The sequence below is a fragment of the Epinephelus fuscoguttatus genome, linkage group LG1, assembly GCF_011397635.1.
Source record: "Epinephelus fuscoguttatus linkage group LG1, E.fuscoguttatus.final_Chr_v1".
Classification (NCBI taxonomy): Eukaryota; Metazoa; Chordata; class Actinopteri; order Perciformes; family Serranidae; genus Epinephelus; species Epinephelus fuscoguttatus.
This window is the reverse complement of record NC_064752.1, coordinates 23,004,599-23,023,979: the sequence shown is the minus strand read 5'-3', so window position 1 is coordinate 23,023,979 and position 19,381 is coordinate 23,004,599. Positions and strand designations below refer to the sequence as shown.

The following is a 19,381-nucleotide window of genomic DNA, read 5'->3' as shown; positions in this document are numbered from 1 at the left end:
CCTTCAGGCCTGCTGGAGTTATGTAATGCCATTTCATCCATTGTGTTTTCTTTTGCGAGGCTCTGTCTTGAAAAGCACTGGTGAAACAGTACGTGGGTGAGCATGTGAAGAAATACACCCACACGAGTTCCAGACATGACAAACACATAACATCTCCACACATGCACCATATAATAAAAAAGGCACTTATCAAAAATGAGGTAATATTTTGTTTAAGGAGCATCCAGCAGCAGCTATGTGTGTGTATGTGTCTGTCCGTGGTATGGGCACACTGTGTGAGTGTGCTTGTTCACACACAATACGGTAAATACAAGTGCAAGGGTGCATACGTACAGTACGTGGGTGTATTTGTATTAACAGTGGTCCTATACACTGTTAAATTTAACTGCCATAGACTCAGTAAGTGTATGCTAAGTAACCATGAGAAAAGACTTCCTACTATAGTACTTACAGCAGAGTGCGTATGTGTGTGGGTGCAGGTAACACAGTAGGATGAGGTAAGGTCTCAATGGATTACTGAACAACCTCTAGAGGAGACAATAAGAGGCCGTCAGGGGGAGGAGAGGGGAGAGGCCAGTATAATGAAATATGAATGTGTTTACTGAATAGCTGTCATGGCAGCCTTCTGATGGCTGGCAGATATTAAAAATACACAGTACAGCTGATGGCTTCACCTACACTGCAGCGACCCCAGCCATCTTCAGACACCGCTCTAATCAGCATACAACTCATCGCAATCACAATCACCCACAGAAATTATCATCACCACGCTCTTCATCACCATTTCCATCCTCGCCATCGCCGCCTGTTCATCTACATTATCGCTTTCATCGTGCAACAGAATCACGCCGCTGCAGGAAATTGAAGTTGGCCAGATCAATAAATACAATATAAAATTAAATTAGCTGCCAAGATGAGGTGAAAATGTGAAAATGAGGTAACGCCATCCAGTCAAAACAATCAAAAAACACATTTTGGACACACAAGCAAACAATATGGTGAGGCCACCACTTCCCTGCTATGGATTTCAAAGTGAGTTAAAAGAGGTGAGTCGCATATGCTTTGATGTGTGTGTGTGTGTGTGTGTGTGTGTGTGTGTGTGTGTGTGTGTGAGACCATGACATCATTTCTGCAGTGTCTAATCAAGGAGAAAGGGAGCCGGCTTTTGCAAGAGGGCTGTAATGGAAACACAATTGACCTGCTTTAATAAGAAAAACATGATACCCGCACTTTGCCCACACTTTCACAGAGACACGGAACACCTCCACTCTACCTGCGACGCCACACAGCTTCGCCACCTGCAAAACAGATCCAAACGTATCTCTGCTCTTTTGAAGTTTTATCTTTTCTCAGTGAAGGATGGCGATTCGGTGCATGGCAAAACTCCATCTGTTCATTTCAATATGAATGGGCATGTAAGTTTGGTGCTGCTGGAGCGGCAGAGATGTGAAATTGAGGATGGCATGCAGAGCGGCCCGACACGCAGGGTTAATTCAAACCGCCTTTGATGTCTGTCTGTGTGTGAAATGAGCTGGTGGTCCAGAGTTCACACAAACACACGCCGGCGCACACATACACGGCCGTGCACGCAGATACATGTGTTGTAATCACCGCGCCGAAAAACTCGAGGGACCACTCGTGTAGCCACATGAATCCGAACGCGCAGGAAATACCTCAGCTCATATCACATACTGTATGGCACCAAAACACCGGTGAAAGCGCAACTTTACTGTGTCAGTGAGTCTTAAATCCATTGCACTCTTCAGGATTTAACTCCTGAGCATCCCCAACCATTCACTCACATGCCATCCACATCCACATGACAATGGAGGCTAAGCTGCCTGTAGGCAAAAACAGACTGCTGGCTTACACACACAATACCTATGTAAAGCAGATACTGCAGCTTTACAGCATTAAAAGTCAGAATGAAATTCGAACATATCTGATTATTAGGTGTCAGTAGTCGGTGGCCAGCAAAATTTTGTTGTATGATTGGGTTCCACATCCGCCAATGTTTTGCAGCCTTCAAAATTCACACATATGCAGTGATTCATGTGATTATTAATCACTTAAATCACATTAAACAAATGCATGTAGCTTGAATTCAACTCTAATCTCTCTGTATCATTTACAAGGACATGCTCAACAACAGTTATTACACTGCTGATGCAAATTTAAACAGCAATATTATATATAACTTCAACACTGAACCACCACATCTAAACTGGAGATTGCAAAAAGTAGACAGGAAGTCAGTCTGAGTGCCAGATTTATTAATAAACCAACTCTGCACTTGGATTTCAGTTTACTGGACAAGCTGCTAAGTTAGAAGTCTGGCCAATTACTCAGAGCCAACCACTGTTTCCATGAATATAAACAATGAGCTTATGTAAGCATTAATCATTGATTTGTTTTTTTGTGGTTGCATATTTTCAAACCTGTTTGAAAGTGAAGCTATTATTAAAATAACAGCAGCGGCATTAACAATATGCCAGATTGGGGGGAAAGCTGCTCAACAGTTTGATAAGTATGAAAGTGATAAACAGTTTTAGCTTGAAAAAGTAAACTGTAATATTGGTTTGGGGGGAATGGAAATGTTTTTCATTATCTTTCAATTTGACTGTGAAATAACGCACACAGGTAGGCCGTGATATTCTTTCTGTCTCTAATCAGTCAAACGTGTGATGGTGAGTTTCAGGCCTTTTACAACATCCTGCTTTGAGCTCCATCAATATTTTATACTCGCCTGCGTTTATGAGAGTCTTTCAGGTCTATAAGTTTTGATGGTCAAAAAATGGCAACAGTAGACCAACATGTCTGCTTTTGTAAAACTGGTGATGACTGACGGAGCAGAGTTGGGATTGTATCAGTCTGAGTAATACGGCAATTTTCGGACAAAGTATTTGCCACAGTGTTTTTCTTTCCGGTAAAGTAAGCATGTTTTACCACACGCAGTTTGTGCTGTAAGGAGGTAGTTACGTTAAAGTTCACATCCTGAGCTGCCTGTGGCTAGGTTTAGGAAACAAGAGCACTCTGATAAGGGAGGCGAAGATCGTGGTTTCTGTTGAATGTTAATAAGGTGAAGTGAACACATCCTGTCTTGTACTTCGACTCACTTTTGCATTTTTTAAAGTTTAATCAAGACCATGGTCTTTACTCGAGCTTGAAGAGGACATATTGTGCTTTTCCTTATTTTCTGTCTATATATCTTTATATTGTTACTATTGAAAAGAGACTTGATGACAAAGGATCGATCTGCAGCCTTGCAGGATTTTATGGTAGACAAAACGTACAACTTCACAACGCACAATGAAACAGCCCACGGAAACAATTTACCAAACACTCTTATACCCTTCCTCAGATAAGCATCATATAGTACCTAACTTTCCATGTGCGTTTCAAGTGTGTGTGATTTCGTGTTGTTTTCAGAACTCACTCCTATTTTTGCCTCTTTTGGCAGTTCTACCATCCTGTTTTTCGGCCCACGACATCCTTTTTCCAATCAACATATTTCTTACCACAATGTTTGACATGTCACCCTGTTCCATGACCTCTCCCCAAGGTGAAACCACTCAAGGTTGCTCAATTCCTGATAAACACGAAACCTTTCTGGGCCTTTTCACGACCACATTACAGCATGGGATGTACGCAGCCAAAGTTTCTGAATATTCGGGTTCCAATCATTTTTTCTACTTTTGAGACAAGCTGACATCAGCTCATGACGGACATCTTTACATGGTCATCTGCTCCCGGCACATTACTGCAAGTGTTTACATTACATAAACATATAGCTACATGTAGCCACAATGCTAACACCAGGGAAACATGTATGCTTTGTAGCTGATGTTGTTCATTTCTCCCCGGTTTCAGGTCATATCTCTGCTGGAGCATGTCCAGTTGTGAAGGTTTTGGTGTAGAGGCTTTTATTAGTGATTCTTCTTGGTAGAAAGTGCTGCTATACTATTTAGTCCTTCCCCTGAAAGCAATGCCAATGTAGACGCCAAGAGCACACATAAGGAAGACCTGGATATGCTGACCAATCAAGGCAAACTGGGCTTTTTCATGAGGTAGGCCTAAAACAGAGCGTTTCAGACAGAGGGTAAATACAGTTGTTACAGCACAGTATGAGATAAACAAAGTGGGGTTTTTTTTAACATGAAAGCCTGTAAATATGTTCTAGTAGAAACCCAAAATACAAGTATGAACCTGAAAACAACCCCGCTCCTTTGACCAAGTGGTTTGCATGCTGAAACATAACCATGACAACATTACAGCAACACTGACACTAATCATGCTTTAGTCGCAACAATATGTTTTACAGATACTTTAAATATGAGGTTTTCACAACAGGGCTGATACTTTAATTTCCTCGTTATGTTTATAAAATCATAATTCAGTTGGCAATACATTTTTTACCACAACATATTTGCTGTTGAAATTTAGTGGCATACAAATGTCACTTCTAGAGCATCATATTACTGAATGGATGAACTGTATGTGCCTGCAAATACATGCTTGCATGAATGCAGATGCACGAGTATATGTGTAACGCTGCAATTGTAGTGGTAAAGCACAAATCCCATCAAACAACGAAGCCCTGGGAAAAGGGCCAGAGGCAGAGATGAGAGTGAGTCCAGCTCGAAGCCAAAGAAGAGGGTGGATAGACTGCGAAGGGAGGGGTGGCTTCTCTTCCAGGTTTTACAGAGAAAGAGAGAGGGGAGAACAAGGCAGACAACACTGGGATCTGCAGAATTAAAGAGATGTAAGTAGCACTTCTGAAGACCCCTCTCAGATGGCAGCAGAGAGTCCTCGCTGCCTACATGATCAAAAATTAAAAAGCTTTTCTAGGACTTCCACAGTACCTTGGCGTTTGAGAACCACCCACTGCTGAGGCAAGCCAATTAAAGTTATTCAGAACTGTGACCAATCAATCACAGACTAGTGCAGGTGGAGGAGGTAGAGAAGAAGAGGAGGACAAAACCTCTGAGACTTCAGCGCAACCCAAACACTCTCACATAAACACACACACACACAAACAGCCGTTTAAAAAAAAAAAAAAAAAAAAAAAAGGGAGAGAGAGAAAGAAAGAAACAAATACATTTTGTTCACAATGGAAAATAAACATCGCACCTACCACTTCACACATAGAGAAGCACTCCCTCTGCAGTGGAATGAATAAAGCACTTCACACCTGGAATTTTCTAGGGCATCACGCCACTCAACATTACCACTGCAACCCACTCAGGGAACTGTACCCAGTTTTTTCTCTCTGTCAAGCACAGATAGTACCAAAGACACGTCATGCGCTCTCTGAAACATCAAACAGAAAATTACACAAGCATGCGCACACACACTCTGCAAATAATAGTGTAGGGAGACGGAGACAAGGAGAAAAGATTTGCAGCGTAGGCAAAATAAAGCATCTTCCTCTGACAGGGCTGGAGCTTTAGCAGACCTCTAATCCTATTTTGACACATAATGCTATATTGTCTTCCTTTAAACAAGTGCAAGGCCTTCCTTTCTCCCCCCAAAAAGCCACTAGTAGCAGCATGAATGCATCCGGGGGTTTTTTTTGTTTTCCTTGAATTCATCAAGCAACAATTAGTTACACAAATACAGTCCCCAAATGTACCTCAGTGAATGTCAGCGAGATTCAGGCACTTCGACCCTCTCTGTTTGTTCTGTGCTGACACTAAAGGGGTTGTTTCCCCCCGGTGGGCCTTTACAGCTCCATCCTGGTAATTCACTGCACTGGAATCAACCAGCACATGTACAGTGATATACTGTAAGATGTTTTAAAATGTGTCCAGGGAAGATGTAAAACTGTGCACACACAGCATGCGCCATGTAGCGCTGTGTCTTCAAAGCCTTTGTTATTGATTTTAGTCAGCTGGCTTTACTCTGAGACTCTGAGCGTTTAAAACATTAAGGAGGTCAGAAACAAGCGGCAGAGATGTCTGGAAACTGACAAAATAAAACATGACATATAACCTAATTTACAGAGTCATACCAACATAAATCATTTGTGGAAGATTGATTTAAAATACACCTGTCATTATAAGATTAGCAGCTCATTTTCAGTTCAAATTCAAATTAAATATGTTAAATTTCTAAAGGTTTTGTGATGGTTTAGCACCTCTAACATTTTTCTCTACATGTTGGGTAAAATAGAAGGGACTAAAATAAATAATAAATATAAAAAAATAAACAATATGAGACTGGAGACAGGGCACTGACACTATATAATCTGGTTCTAGTTATTCTAAACTGTCACATTTCCACTGCAAAGCTATTTCAAGTAATTCCTTCTAACACCAACCCGGGGATATCTGCATGCAGGGCTGCACTCTGCAGATATATGTATTTTCATTTATATAAACACCACCAACCAGTGCCAGGCCATCAAGCCGGGGAGCTGAGGAATCCTTGTAACCTTCCCTGGTGTCAGAAAACCAATAAAAAGGCAGAAAAATAAATGCCGTGCGTTTGTGTGCCCTTCTGTTCTCCTGTCAGCCCATGGGAGTCTGAGCCTGGGAGTAATGGTGCTGACCAGCCCTCACACTGCTTAACGTTCGGCTTGCCACTGGTTTTATGTGCCTCTAATGTCCACAGTTATTTTGTTGTGTGTTTTATGTTTGTTTTTGTTTGGGGTAAATACACAGTAAATGCTAGAGTTGGCACACAAACAGGGAAATGTGGGTTACACAAGGGTTTCAAACCAAATAAAAAGCAGCTTGCTAGCCGACCATGGATAAGCTTTCATGACCCTGACGTGTAACCCTGATGACCCCCTTTCCTGGGAATGGCACATTGGATGTCTGAATGGGAGTGTAGCCAGGTTTAGATAGTTTAGGTTTAGATTGGACAGTGCACTCACGGGACACATAAATGGATGGAAAACTAGATAAACAAGGATGCATAATTTATTTCTGATTATAATGTGTCACAATTAGAGCTAGTTACTGAACTTCACAGTGTTTTTGGTGGCTACCAAAGAGTGCCCTTTTGGGTGTGTTCAGACCAACTTCAGCACTGTGACAAAACGTAGCCCCCTCGTTCATTTGAACGGGGAGCCACACGGTACGGTGCCCACACAGACGGCAAACTACACAGGGTAATTTGGCAAATCATATCAGCATCATATCATATCAATGTTTCTACAGCGGAGTAGTATATAAGCTGACTTTCGACATTGGGAGGTGGAGGAGATGGTTGGTCGCGTGTCACCTTGGGCGAGACGCCTGCTAAGGTGCAGACCACTGCAGACTACTGTTCAAAGCCATCACCTGCTGTTTTTTGGTGACCAGAATCTTTTCTGCCACCAAACATGGGTGTGTTAAGCCAAAACATGATCTAAGTGATTTCCTTGCCAAACCTAACCACACTTTCAACACCAACGTAAAGTCTCAAAGTATTCATTCATTCATTTTACGTAAGCGCCTATCCCATCTGACACTGGGTGAAAGGTGGGGTACACCCTGGACAGGCTGCTGGACTATCACAGGGCTGACACATAGAGACAGACAACCATTCACACTCACATACACACCTACAGGCAATTTAGAGTCACTAATTAACCTGCATGTCTTTGGACTGTGGGAGGAAGCTGGAGTAACCAAAGAAAACCCACATGGACACTGGGGGGAACATGAAAACGCCGCACAAAGGGGCTCCCCAAGCCCAAGTTCGAACCCCCCACCCTGGGTTCAAACCAGGAAACCTCTTGCTGTGAGGTGACAATGCTAACCACTGACATTGTGCCGCGCAGTTTCAAAGTATCCACTACTAAAAATGTACAAATGTAACACATTTGTGGTTTGCAAACGAACATTTATTCTGGCAATTTGGTGGGTCAGATAAATTGAACCTGGCTCAACTTTTGCCAGAACACAAAGCAAGGTAATTCGGGAAGGAGATTTTTGGGCCAATCCAATACATGCAACCGCTTTCCTGGTAGATTACTTTGTAACATGAATGATATGTTTCTACTGTCTAGTAGACATGACTGTAAAATCCTTTCTAATATTATTCAGTTAGTCAGTGTTTTAGCATCCATGAAGCCTTCAGATGCATTCAGCTATTGCTCAAACTGAACTTCCTGGATGGTATTTCATCGTCTCACCACTGCTGCACCTGAAGCAACACGCCCCCACTAACGCAGCTCCTAGCGTTTTAACACAGGACTGTTTTCGGTCAGGCCGCCCACTCAGCACTGAGTATTGAAGACTGTCGAGAACTGAAAGCTGGCAGCGAATGTCTGGTCAGATTCATGATCTTGTTTGTTTATTCACTGACAAGAAGTACTGACAGAATTATGCTAGTTTTGCATGATTTTTATTTAAACAAAGTTTTTGTATGGCTGTTTGTGCTTAAACAATAAAAACATTTTAGAACTATGACTTCTTTTGTTAAATGACAAAGAGCTTTTTTGAAAGTGGGGAATGATAAAATACTATATTTTTGGATTGGTATCAAAACTCTCACAAACAATACCAAGCCCTAACCATGATTTTATATTTCCAGGGTCAAAAATCACACAATTTGACAAATTTAATCTGTAATAACTGGAGTATTTTTAGTTTAAATTCAGCTTCAGGATTGCTTCCAGTGCACATGATCAATGACAACCAATGGATCTTGATGAAAAAAGAGACGGAACAACTCTAGCTATAAGTAAAGTGGGAAATGAACAGCTCAAATGTTGGGGCAGAATATCCCCTGGAGTCAGAACATGAAAATGTTAGAGTTCCTAAAAGGCACTGTGTCTGCTCTGGAGAAACTTTAGTTTTAACACCAGTTGACTAGACTGTGTAGGGTTTGCTGCTGTTGTAGATGTGCTAAAATAGCAGTAATGATTTATTCATTAATGTTAACATAAAGACCTTACCAAGAGTAAACCGAGTTGTGTATTGATGCGTGCCACACAATGACTGAGGGATACTTAAGACGAGTCAGTGGGAGAGAAAACCGGAGTCGGAGAGTAAACTATCTATCCTGCAGAAATAGCCTGTGATGTTTCACACAGCCAGATAACAAGCTGCTGTTGTGTAAGGTCCAGGCCAGGAGATGGAGGGGAGGGGAACTGGGGGAGTGGAGAGAGGCGCTCTCTTGCTCTCTCCTTTAAAGGTAACTTCTCGTGGTGGGAGGAGGGACCTTCAACTCTTCCTGTAAACTGTCTACAGGCGGAAGGAGCTATTAAATCAAGAAACAAATGGCAGTGATCAGCCCTCACATCATCATCCACTGATGGATCAGCACACTGTGGGGAGGGGGGGGGGGGGGCGCTGACATCAGCTTTAGAAAGTGAGGAGGGGGGTTGTGGAGTGAGAGCAGGGGTGATGTCTGGTATAGTGCTGGGCATTTGAGACAGATTATTGGAAATTTCTGTAGTCAGCGATAGTGAGTAAATCCACTAGTGCACTTTATAGAGATATCTGTTTGTTGGGGCCGGCTGTCTCGGCCGTGAGTAACCTTCTTTTTTTAGGAAGCGGGAGGTAGGTTTGCAGAAGCACGAGAGACATTTGGACTTGTGTTCAACCTGCATACAATATCTCCCTCAAGTCATAAAAACATACCTGTGTAGATCAAATTGAACCAGAGGCTTCAGTAATGTCAGAAAAAGAAGACTTTCTGTGCACACACACACACAGTCATGAGCATGCACACACACACTAAGAGCACCAGAGGCAAGAAGGCCTGTGCTGAACTGAGATAAACCTGCAGCCAGCATGAGGTCAGCGGGCCGACTGATGTAGTGTTGGCCACACAACACAAGGAGACACACAGAGTGAAGGCAGTGAAGGGCAGAAGTGAGGGAAAGAGAGCAAAGAGCATACTTGGTCAAGTAAAAAATTCCAGCTCATATGAAAACCAGATGAATCTCACACCCATTAATTGGTGCTCTGTTTTTTTCCCCCTCCTCCACGTGTGGGTATATTGATCTGGATGTGCGTCGTTCTCAGGTTTCCAGTAATCAAGAGAAGCTAACAGCAGGAGGAGAGGGCGTGGAGGCGCGGCAGACAGATCCTCGGAGTGCAGAGTTGTAAAGTGCCAGGCTGAACTGAGGGGTTCAGGAGCAGTCATGTGCACCAGGCTAAATTATTCATGCTGATTAGAATCTTCTTACTGAAATGAATTTGAGAGAGTTCAACATATGTTGCATGGCATGGCTACTTAAGAGGCTTGCTAAATCGACACTGTGACTCTATGTGTGTGTGTGTGTGTGTGTGTGTGTGTGTGCTTTTTGCAAATATGTAAGTGTGGTGGTGGAAAGTAAACAAGGCAAGCAGCAACCTTTGTGGCTGAAAAATAAAGCCCATGTGGATGTGCCAAAAACCGCAGTTCCTCTAATGGCCACTTGAGGCTGGCTCCAAAAGTGAAACCACCATGTTAAAATGCCCAACTTCACAGCTGTCATAAACATGTTTAAAGCCTGGTACATAAAACAGTTTTGGTCTCTATAGCTAATTTCAAAATTCATGAAAACTGTACGGGGACAAATCTTTATATAACTCACCCATTTACATGTTATTAAGGCTTAAAATTATGCATGATTAATAGTGTGGCTACTTTGAGTGACCAGGCATCACCACAGTCAATGAGTCAGATCTGCTCCTCCACAGCTCCACCCTCTCGTCCAAATATTGTCATTTCTGGCTCCAAAAATCTAAGATGGCGACAGCCAAAATGCCAGACTCGAGGCTTTAACACAGGAGCCCACAAACAGATGGGTGAGGGGTGATTTTAAGTTCACTGAATAGGTCCATTAACTGATACTGTATACCACTACTCCACAATTTTTCAGAGGGAAATACTGTACCCTAAAGTACAATGTAGTGTTAAATATTCAGCAGATCCCAACCTTTTTGGCTTACGAGTCCTTACAGAAAAAAGCAGCATCTAATTGGGGATCCTTTTCATGTTTCAGATGTCTTACAGTTCGTCATGGTTCCACCAAAAAAGAGATTTCCCATTTAAACTGTCTCGGATGGTTTCATTTAAATAACTGTTCATGGCCCAAAGAGGTCAACTCATCTGATATCATCCAGAGAGCAAAGATTAGAAAAAGTCCAGAAAGTGAATACACAATTTGTGCAGGATAGCCTTTTTTTAATCTTCTTCTCTAATCTATAAATCATCACACAAACACAGATTTATCTAGTGACTCACAGCAGGGGGCCTGACCCTCAGGTCGGGAACCTATACGCAACTATAGTTAGAACTAGCTCCATCTAGACCATTTAAAACAGTAACTAATAATGTCATTAAAATTCTTTATCAGTTATAGGGGCTGGTCTGCTTTAGCATGAGAAGTTTTACTTCTGATACTGTAAGTACACTTAGATGATAATACTTAACTTAAGTAAAGATAAACTACACTGTTTCTTTCTTAAAAAAAACTATGTATAGACTCGCACAGAAATTAACTGTCTCAATCATCACTTACTACCCACTAGAAGTGTGTGGCGGTGTATTTGTCTGCAGAGACTCTGTCCTCTGCCTGTATTTTCTTATTTTCTACTTATTTTCTGTGTTTGGGACATTTATGGGCGTGTACCCCCACATAGCTCAGGTGAGGTCGGAGCTTTATGAAAGGGTAGCGACCAGGCGCCAGACTGTAAACAACAGATATCCAAGAGACACAGCACTTGAAAAACCACACACATAGTGAGGCGAAGCACCAGACCAGTGAATCTGGGGCTGGCTTTTACTTCCACTCTCCCTGGGGAGTGTGTTAACAAACAGAAACCCACAATCCTGCATGGTAAAACATTTAAGATCTGCTTCTTTGATTATCTGAATACATCCTCCACCATGAGTGTGTGAGCAGTTCTCTGAGTACAGTTATCCTACAGCTACACTGAGGTGAGTGAACATGTCTGTCCACCTGGTGTCTAAATATGCACATAATAATATTATCTGCCAGTATCTCTGATAAACCATCAAATCGCTGTAATGACAGTACGTGGGTGTAAGGCGCACTGCTCATGTGTGCCTATTAAAACTGTTCTGAATAAGCCCGGGGATATGGAAACAATGCCAGTGTCCACCGCCGCCTCTCATCGCCACATACTGTAACACATCAAACACAGCAGCACACAGGATAATGAGGAGGATAAGGACTATAAACAGCATCCGTCTGCTCACATTTAAATTTACCAATTCTCGTCCTTACCCTCTATCATTTCATCCATCTTAAGTAGTTTGCCTCTAAATATACACACAAAACCGCCTGAACATCCATCTCAATTGTCAAGCCATTCTTCATCCTTTCTCTCACTAAAGAAGCCCCCCTCCTCCGCTCCAAAGGCCGCCCACTCTACTTGTCTATCCGCGCTCCACACTCTTCCATTCGAAAAACTTCCAACTCCTCCGATACATCACTCACCCTCTATCTCCCTTTCACTCCCCCGAGGAAGAAAAACAACTTGACCAGACCTGGGCAGAATATATTAGAATGTGATTTAAACATTTAAATAACCTGAGTTTTATGTATTTTTGGAGATGCCTGAAACTCGCAGTATGCACAAAACAAATCAAAACAATGTACGTCTCTGTGTTGTTCCTTAAGTTGACCAAATCTAAACATATTCAGCTATTTCTCTGCCGCCCTGTCTCAGCCCTTTCTGTCTCTTTCACCCGCTACCTCGCTTGTCAGAAAAAATAAAATCTCAACCGAGAGAAACTGGAGAGACCACATTATATTCAACTTACTTCCTTGTCTCTTTTCATGTAAGACAAACTCAAAAATAATTTGCACACACTTTACATTTTTTTTTTTTGTCTGTGAGAATAAACTGCGCATGAAGAGGAAGGGGGCGCAGAGGGAGGCAATCTTGTTACCAGCCGGCATAGCCCTGGGAAGATTTCTATCAGACACACGTATAGAGAGAGGCATCCATTTAGAAAATGGCTTTTCTAGGCATGCTGGGCCATTTAGCACACCCTGTGACGACTCCTGTTTGGGGCCATGATAAATGTTCTCTCGCACCCGCCCTGCACACACTGTCAGGCCAGCACACACATGCACACACAACCATATGGGCATCCTACACAAGACATAACTGCGATGGACGTAATATTTTCAGAGCGACTGGCTTTGCTGGGTTTGGCCCACAGAGAAAACCTCAGCAACATGTAGCCTCAATTAGTTTAGATTCACAGAACTGAAAGCCCACTGAGCAGTTAACATCATGTCAGTGTCACATCTCAACTCAAGGTCTCATTAAGCTCAGAATTATTCATCTACATACAACTAAGTTTTGCAACAAGCAGTCAAGAGACATCATAACATATTTAATCCATGCATACAGTGCATCCCTCTGAAAACCGCAGCGTGAAACAATTACTCAACTAATCAATTAGGCGACTGACAGGAATGAATCAGCAATCAGTGTTTTTTTCCAAGCAGAAATACCAGACATTCCCCAGCTCCAGCTTCTCATTTGTGAGGATTTTCTACTTTTCTTTGTCTCACGTCATAGTAAAGTCGATATCTTTTGGTTTTGGACGGTTGGTCAGACAAAACAAGCTATTTGTTGGCAGCACTCTGGGCTTTAGGAAATTGGGATGGACATTTTTCACTATTTTCTAACATTTTATAGACAAGATAATGAATCCGTTTATCAGGGAAAAAAAATCAGCAGGAGGAAAAAAGGAAATAAAAATAAGTTGCAGTCTGTGAATATGAACATTATCACTACTACAGTCTGCATGTGCGATGAGCTGTATCATGTATTAAGTAAAAAAAAAAAAAAGTAGAGGGAGCACTGTCCAAGTTTAGTAATTGAAGTTTAAAGTTAGACTAGGTAATTAATCTAAAAGTCAGAAAACACTCAGAAAACAGTCAAAATTGAGCACAAATTAATCTATGAGGGTAAACACCATGCCAAAAAATTAATACGAATATTATAAGAACAATTTGAAATCATTCATCACATTTTTTATAACCAAGTCATGTTTTAAATGCCGCTGAAGTGTGTGGCACTTTACACCATGCATTACCCTGCAACACACAACAGCTCACTCACTCACTCAAAACTCAAACATTTCTAGGAAAAATCAATCTTTAGGAAACATGCTTGATTATTACAGTACAATCGCTTTTTCACTGGGCGAACGCAACCACATAAAATAATACTTTTATTAATAAGTTTAACGATGAATATTTCTGGTGCCGACTTGCGATGTTAATCGACTAGCCGACTAATTACACGCATCTTTAGTCTGGATCAAATCTGGTCATCATCTGGTTTGTTTCTAGTGTGAAAATATTTTTGGATGGTTCAGAGTTTCAGACTAACAAGAGGAAGTTCTGGCAGGGCTATCGTAGTTTCTTTGAGGATAACGCAAGCGTAGTGTGTGTGTGTAGGTGTGTGGTTGAGTGAGCAACAGTGCGTAACAGCGGATACTCTCAGAGAAGACAGGTGTTGTCAAAAAATAGCTGAAAAAAAAAGAAAAATTATAACACTTCAATTATTTTGCAAAATGACGAGAGAGACAAAACATAGTTGAGACTGTCAGATGTGAAAAGGCCCTCCGTGACATGCTCCCTTATGAGTAGAGTAAATTCCACTTCCTCTTCTGCTCTTAAAACCTATTCAGAAACCCTTGTCACCAAGCAAAGATCAAGATTGTTTTTCATTGTTTGTGATATGATGACAGCAACAATATGCTTTCACACTGAAACAATGCATTACAGAAGCCTACTGACCACACTGCTCAATGGGAATACTGGAACGTTACTGGCACAAACTGCGAAAGACAAACATTTTGATGGGTAAACACTCTGTTATGTGTTGTTTACACTGGATGAGTGCTAAAAAAATCAACCTCCCTCTATCATGCAGTTTGTCTGATATGATCCACTACTGGTCACTAACCTTTCCACCCGCACGATCGCTGTCAACTCACTTCCTCCTCTCTGGGATCCATCAATGTCGCCACCACACTAACAGCCATCACACTAACCACTGTTACTGCTAGCATTGAAGCTGCCACAGGCACCGCACCGGCTGGATGAATCACACTCACCCATACAGCAATAATGAAGCATTTATCTCAGGGTGCATTACAAACCCTGGAAGCACGGCGAACATGCGCACATGGCAGAAATGTGATGAAACAGTGTCAATCACACTCTGCTCAACCATCTGCTCTACCACAAGACAGACACGTGTTACACACAGCCTCATATGATGATGATGCAGACACAAACAACCAACACCATGCTCTGCTAAATTTAGTGTTAGGACTTTAAAATCTTGTGCTCTTTACAGCAAGTCAAAACATTTTGTTAATGTGTTAAAATCATTTCCCTTTTTATGCGCAGTGTATTTCTTCATAAGATTGATTTCACAGGAGATTTGACTCAAGGAAATTCTTGAAAAAAAAAAAACATTTACACATGACAAAAAAAAATCTTAGAGCATAATTATCCCAAAAAATACAGTAAAAACTAAACCTAATTATCTTTAAAAGATCAACATTTTTTGCAGTGCTCATACAAACACATTGCCTCACAGACGCATACTTGGGAGCTTACGTTGTAAAACCTTGCCCTGTGAAATTTTACTTATTAATAATGCAGAAAAAAGCGCTGCGTCACATGTGAGCGTGACGTCAACTTACCGATCTCATCTGCTGGGTACCGGTGACGTGCTGCAGAACCTTTTCCAGCTCCTTCTCGATGCGCCCAGCCCAATGAATCATTCTGGAAAATAAAATTAGACACTTTCAATGTGCATCACTCAACATTATCACCTGAACATGTCATCATCATTCATTTCTCTGTCACTGGATGAGAGTGTGTTTGTGAGACTGTCAGAAAGACTCTCAGCCCATCTTTGTGTATCTCTCTTTCTGTTGTCATGCTGCCATACTCTCCCTCCTTTCCCGGATTCCTATCTGGACACGTCTCTGTCCTACCTCTCCTAATGTCTGGGTTAGTCATCAGCAGCTTCCCACCCCATCACATCTTGCATATATCTGGTCGGCCCTGGCAGGACTGGCGGTGAACGTGCCTGTCTTGGCTCGGCTGGGATCAGCGGCTCTGCAATAAAACTGCTCAGGTCTGACAGAAATGCACCCTAAGCAGGAGCTGATCTCCGTTAGACGGAGCCAAGTTTGGAATTAAGAGATCAAACGGCTCAAGCTCATCACTGTATATCTCCCAGCAAGCAACAAATGACTTAATGGATCAAGATTTTCACTAGATCATTTTAAAGCAGCAGCAGGGACGAACCTGCCAACCTGGATACACGCTGAACAATCTATGTGCGTGGCCGACGAGAAATTCTCTCTCAGACAGAAAAAAAGGAAAAAACATTATGAAAGCCCATCTTTCAGCAATCAGATGAATAAATTCTGTCATGTGTTTGCGAGCCAACCACTGACTCCATGCCAACCTTTTCCTTTCAGCAGCCTGCAGATAGCTAATCACTAGCATCAACAACACAACAAAGTCGTTTGTCTTTTAATATGATGACTGAAACAAATGTCATCTTTAAATGTCAGATTTGCTCAGAAGACAACAGGGAAGACAGATTTATTAAATTGCACAAATCTGCCAAGTAGTGACAGCGCTCGCCATAATCACAAAGCCGGAGTGGGCCTCATCAGGAGAGGAACAGCAGAGCAAACACGCCAAGCGAGTGTGCGCACTGGCTGTGTTTATAAGGGACGAGATTAAGAGCAAGCAAGAGGGCCTCTGAAAGGACGGTGCAGAGCGGGACCGCTGGGGAGAGGCCGGCGACTATGAAAAGGTCACCTCGATATGAAATGAAAACAAGCTTACAGTGAGAGCAGAGCCGAGCAAGACGCAGTGATACTAACAGTGAGGGACAATACCTCTGCCCCAAGCCAGGCAGACTTCTTACGCAACTTAATTTAGTCTACACACACACATACATATACAGCTTTGACAGAGTGACATGCAATAGGAGGGTCCAACATAATGATTTGTATTGTACATATATGTAAATACACATATATCTTAGAGCTGGGGAATTTTAGTGAAGTCATGCAGCACAATGTTGTTATTATTTTAGATTTGATATTAACTGTATTGTATTGTCCATAATCATGAGTTGAAGGCCGAGCAGGTATCAAAGGTAATCCCTGTTCAGTTCCCTCAGCTATAACTAAGGCCAGGCAATAATTCAAAAATATAAGTGACATAATTCTCATATGGATAGATCTTTTTTTCACAGATGTGTAAATTAGCAATAAAATAATTTTCTTTATTAACTTATAGAATATATTTGTCTTAATAAGATGAATATGAATTAAACATTTCATCATGTCATATTAAATACTTGCGTAAAAAAAAATATCAAAAGATATAGTTAAAGATAATAAAAAAAGTGATAGTTACTGCTATATTAATTTTGCCCATCTTGCCCTCCCCGGTCAAATACAATTAAGGAAATTAAATGAGTCTGGGTGGACGACCTGTGTGTCAGCCTCACACTGTTCATCCTGCTGCAATGGATCCGAGTGCAACCCTGAAATACCTTGGAAGGGAAAAGACGGACAGCTGAGTCCAGTAACATCTTCCTTTCAACTGTATCGCAAAAGCAAAATACTTACAAAAACAAAAACAGATACTCTGTTTTGTATCGCGATAGAGGTAGTAAATCCAGACATGTATGATCTGTACAGATACACCTGCACACATTAGCCTTGTCACTCCCCCTTCCTGGTGTTTCCATTTTCGAAATCTGTTTCATCACATTGAATACGTCAAATCTAATCAATGACATACTTAATTATGCAGACAGACTGATATCCATGATCCAGTGACAAGTAGCAAGGAGTCGAATATGGAGCCTTAAAGGGACAATTCACCCCAAAATCAAAACTTCATATTTTTCCTCTTACCTGAGTGCTATTTAACAGTACAGATTGTTTTGGTCTGAGCTGCAGAGTGTTGGAGATATCGACCAAACAGATGTCTGCCCTCTCTCAAATATAATGGAACTAGATGGCACTCAGCATGTGGTGCTCAAAGTGCCAAAAAATATATTTGACAAACTCAACAGCAATGTCTCTTTCCAGAAATCATGACCAGGCTACTCAAGATAATCCACAGAGTTTATAGAGTGCAGAAGGAAGTGTGCATCTACTCATGGACGAGAGGCTCGTGCTCATGACATCACAAGATGTAAACATTAGTGGCATGAGTTGTAATGTTAGCTAGCTCAGTGGTGCTAGGTGAGCTAGCAGTAGCTGCACACTTCTGTCTGTGCAGTGATACGGCTGGCAGGTTTAGTTTTGTAAAAGAAAGTAGCTCCTACATGAAACTGCTCACAACAAGTCTGTTCCATTATATTTGAGAGAAGGCAGACATCTCTATGGTCGATATCTCCAACACTCTGCAACTCGTATCAAACAGCACCACAGATAAGATTTTGGAGGGTACCGTTCCTTTAAAACAACTGACCTGCATCAGGGGAGATCACATACAGTTAGCCCAAAATTTAGAGGCTCTACTGTACAATGTTGTATGATGACTCAAGATTTACATTGGACTAATTGTGAATCAAAGGACAAAACTATTCCACAGTCCCAAATGAGCAGAACTCTCCATTCACTAACAGCCACAGAGATATGAGGAGATGCTTGTTTGGTAAATTAGATGCACTGCTGAGGCCTGATGATCAATGAATTCTTGGAGACCTTCTGTGTTGTGAAAGCTGTGATCTCTCTTAAGAAACACGGAAGTTGTCATTGCGCTCTACATGAAAGCCGAATTATGTTCTCTGGCTCTTTGTAGTCTGGTGCAGTATTAAAACTTTGCTATTTGGCACCTGCGTTTTTGATGTATTATCATTTATGTAAGCGAGACATTATGGGTAAATGTGATGAAATGAGTCTGGATGGACGACCCGTGTGTCAGCCCCACGCTGTCGCCAAGTTCGCTCTGCTGCAATGGATCTCGTCATTACAAAGTGCGACGCTGGAATATCTGTAAGGGCAAAAGGTGGACTATTTTCGTGTGTGTGAAAATAACAAAATTTCGGGGAAATTGCTCTGAGTTTCTCGGCTCCTAGTTAAGTGATATTTTACATTCCTAGGATAGACTGTACATTTAGATACGAGTTATCGAAACAGGTTTCCTACATGTAATTTAGAAATGTGGAAATAATTTCCCCCAAGCAAACACCTTCTTCCTCTACACACACACACACACACACACACACACACACACACTGCAATCCAATAACTACATAAAAATTAGACCAGGCTTTTAGGTAGAAAGGTGTAAAAAATATAGGCTTGGCACTGCTATAAAAATGAACTAGAGGACATTCTGACCTTTCTTATGGACACATTTTCCCAGCTAGACCTCCAACACCCACCCACACACACACACACACAC

General features: G+C 41.7%; 1 protein-coding gene across 4 annotated transcripts in view; it reads right to left on the bottom strand.

Annotated features, from left to right (window-relative positions):
• cacna2d2a (calcium channel, voltage-dependent, alpha 2/delta subunit 2a) overlaps positions 1–19,381 on the bottom strand; it is a 206,311-nt gene that overhangs the window by 176,156 nt on the left and 10,774 nt on the right. For all 4 annotated transcript variants that reach the window (XM_049591377.1, XM_049591355.1, XM_049591360.1 and 1 more), the window contains one exon: positions 15,631–15,712. In XM_049591377.1, the coding sequence (XP_049447334.1) occupies positions 15,631–15,711 (81 nt within the window). In that variant the 5' untranslated portion in view covers position 15,712. The remainder of the gene's footprint in view (positions 1–15,630; positions 15,713–19,381) is intronic.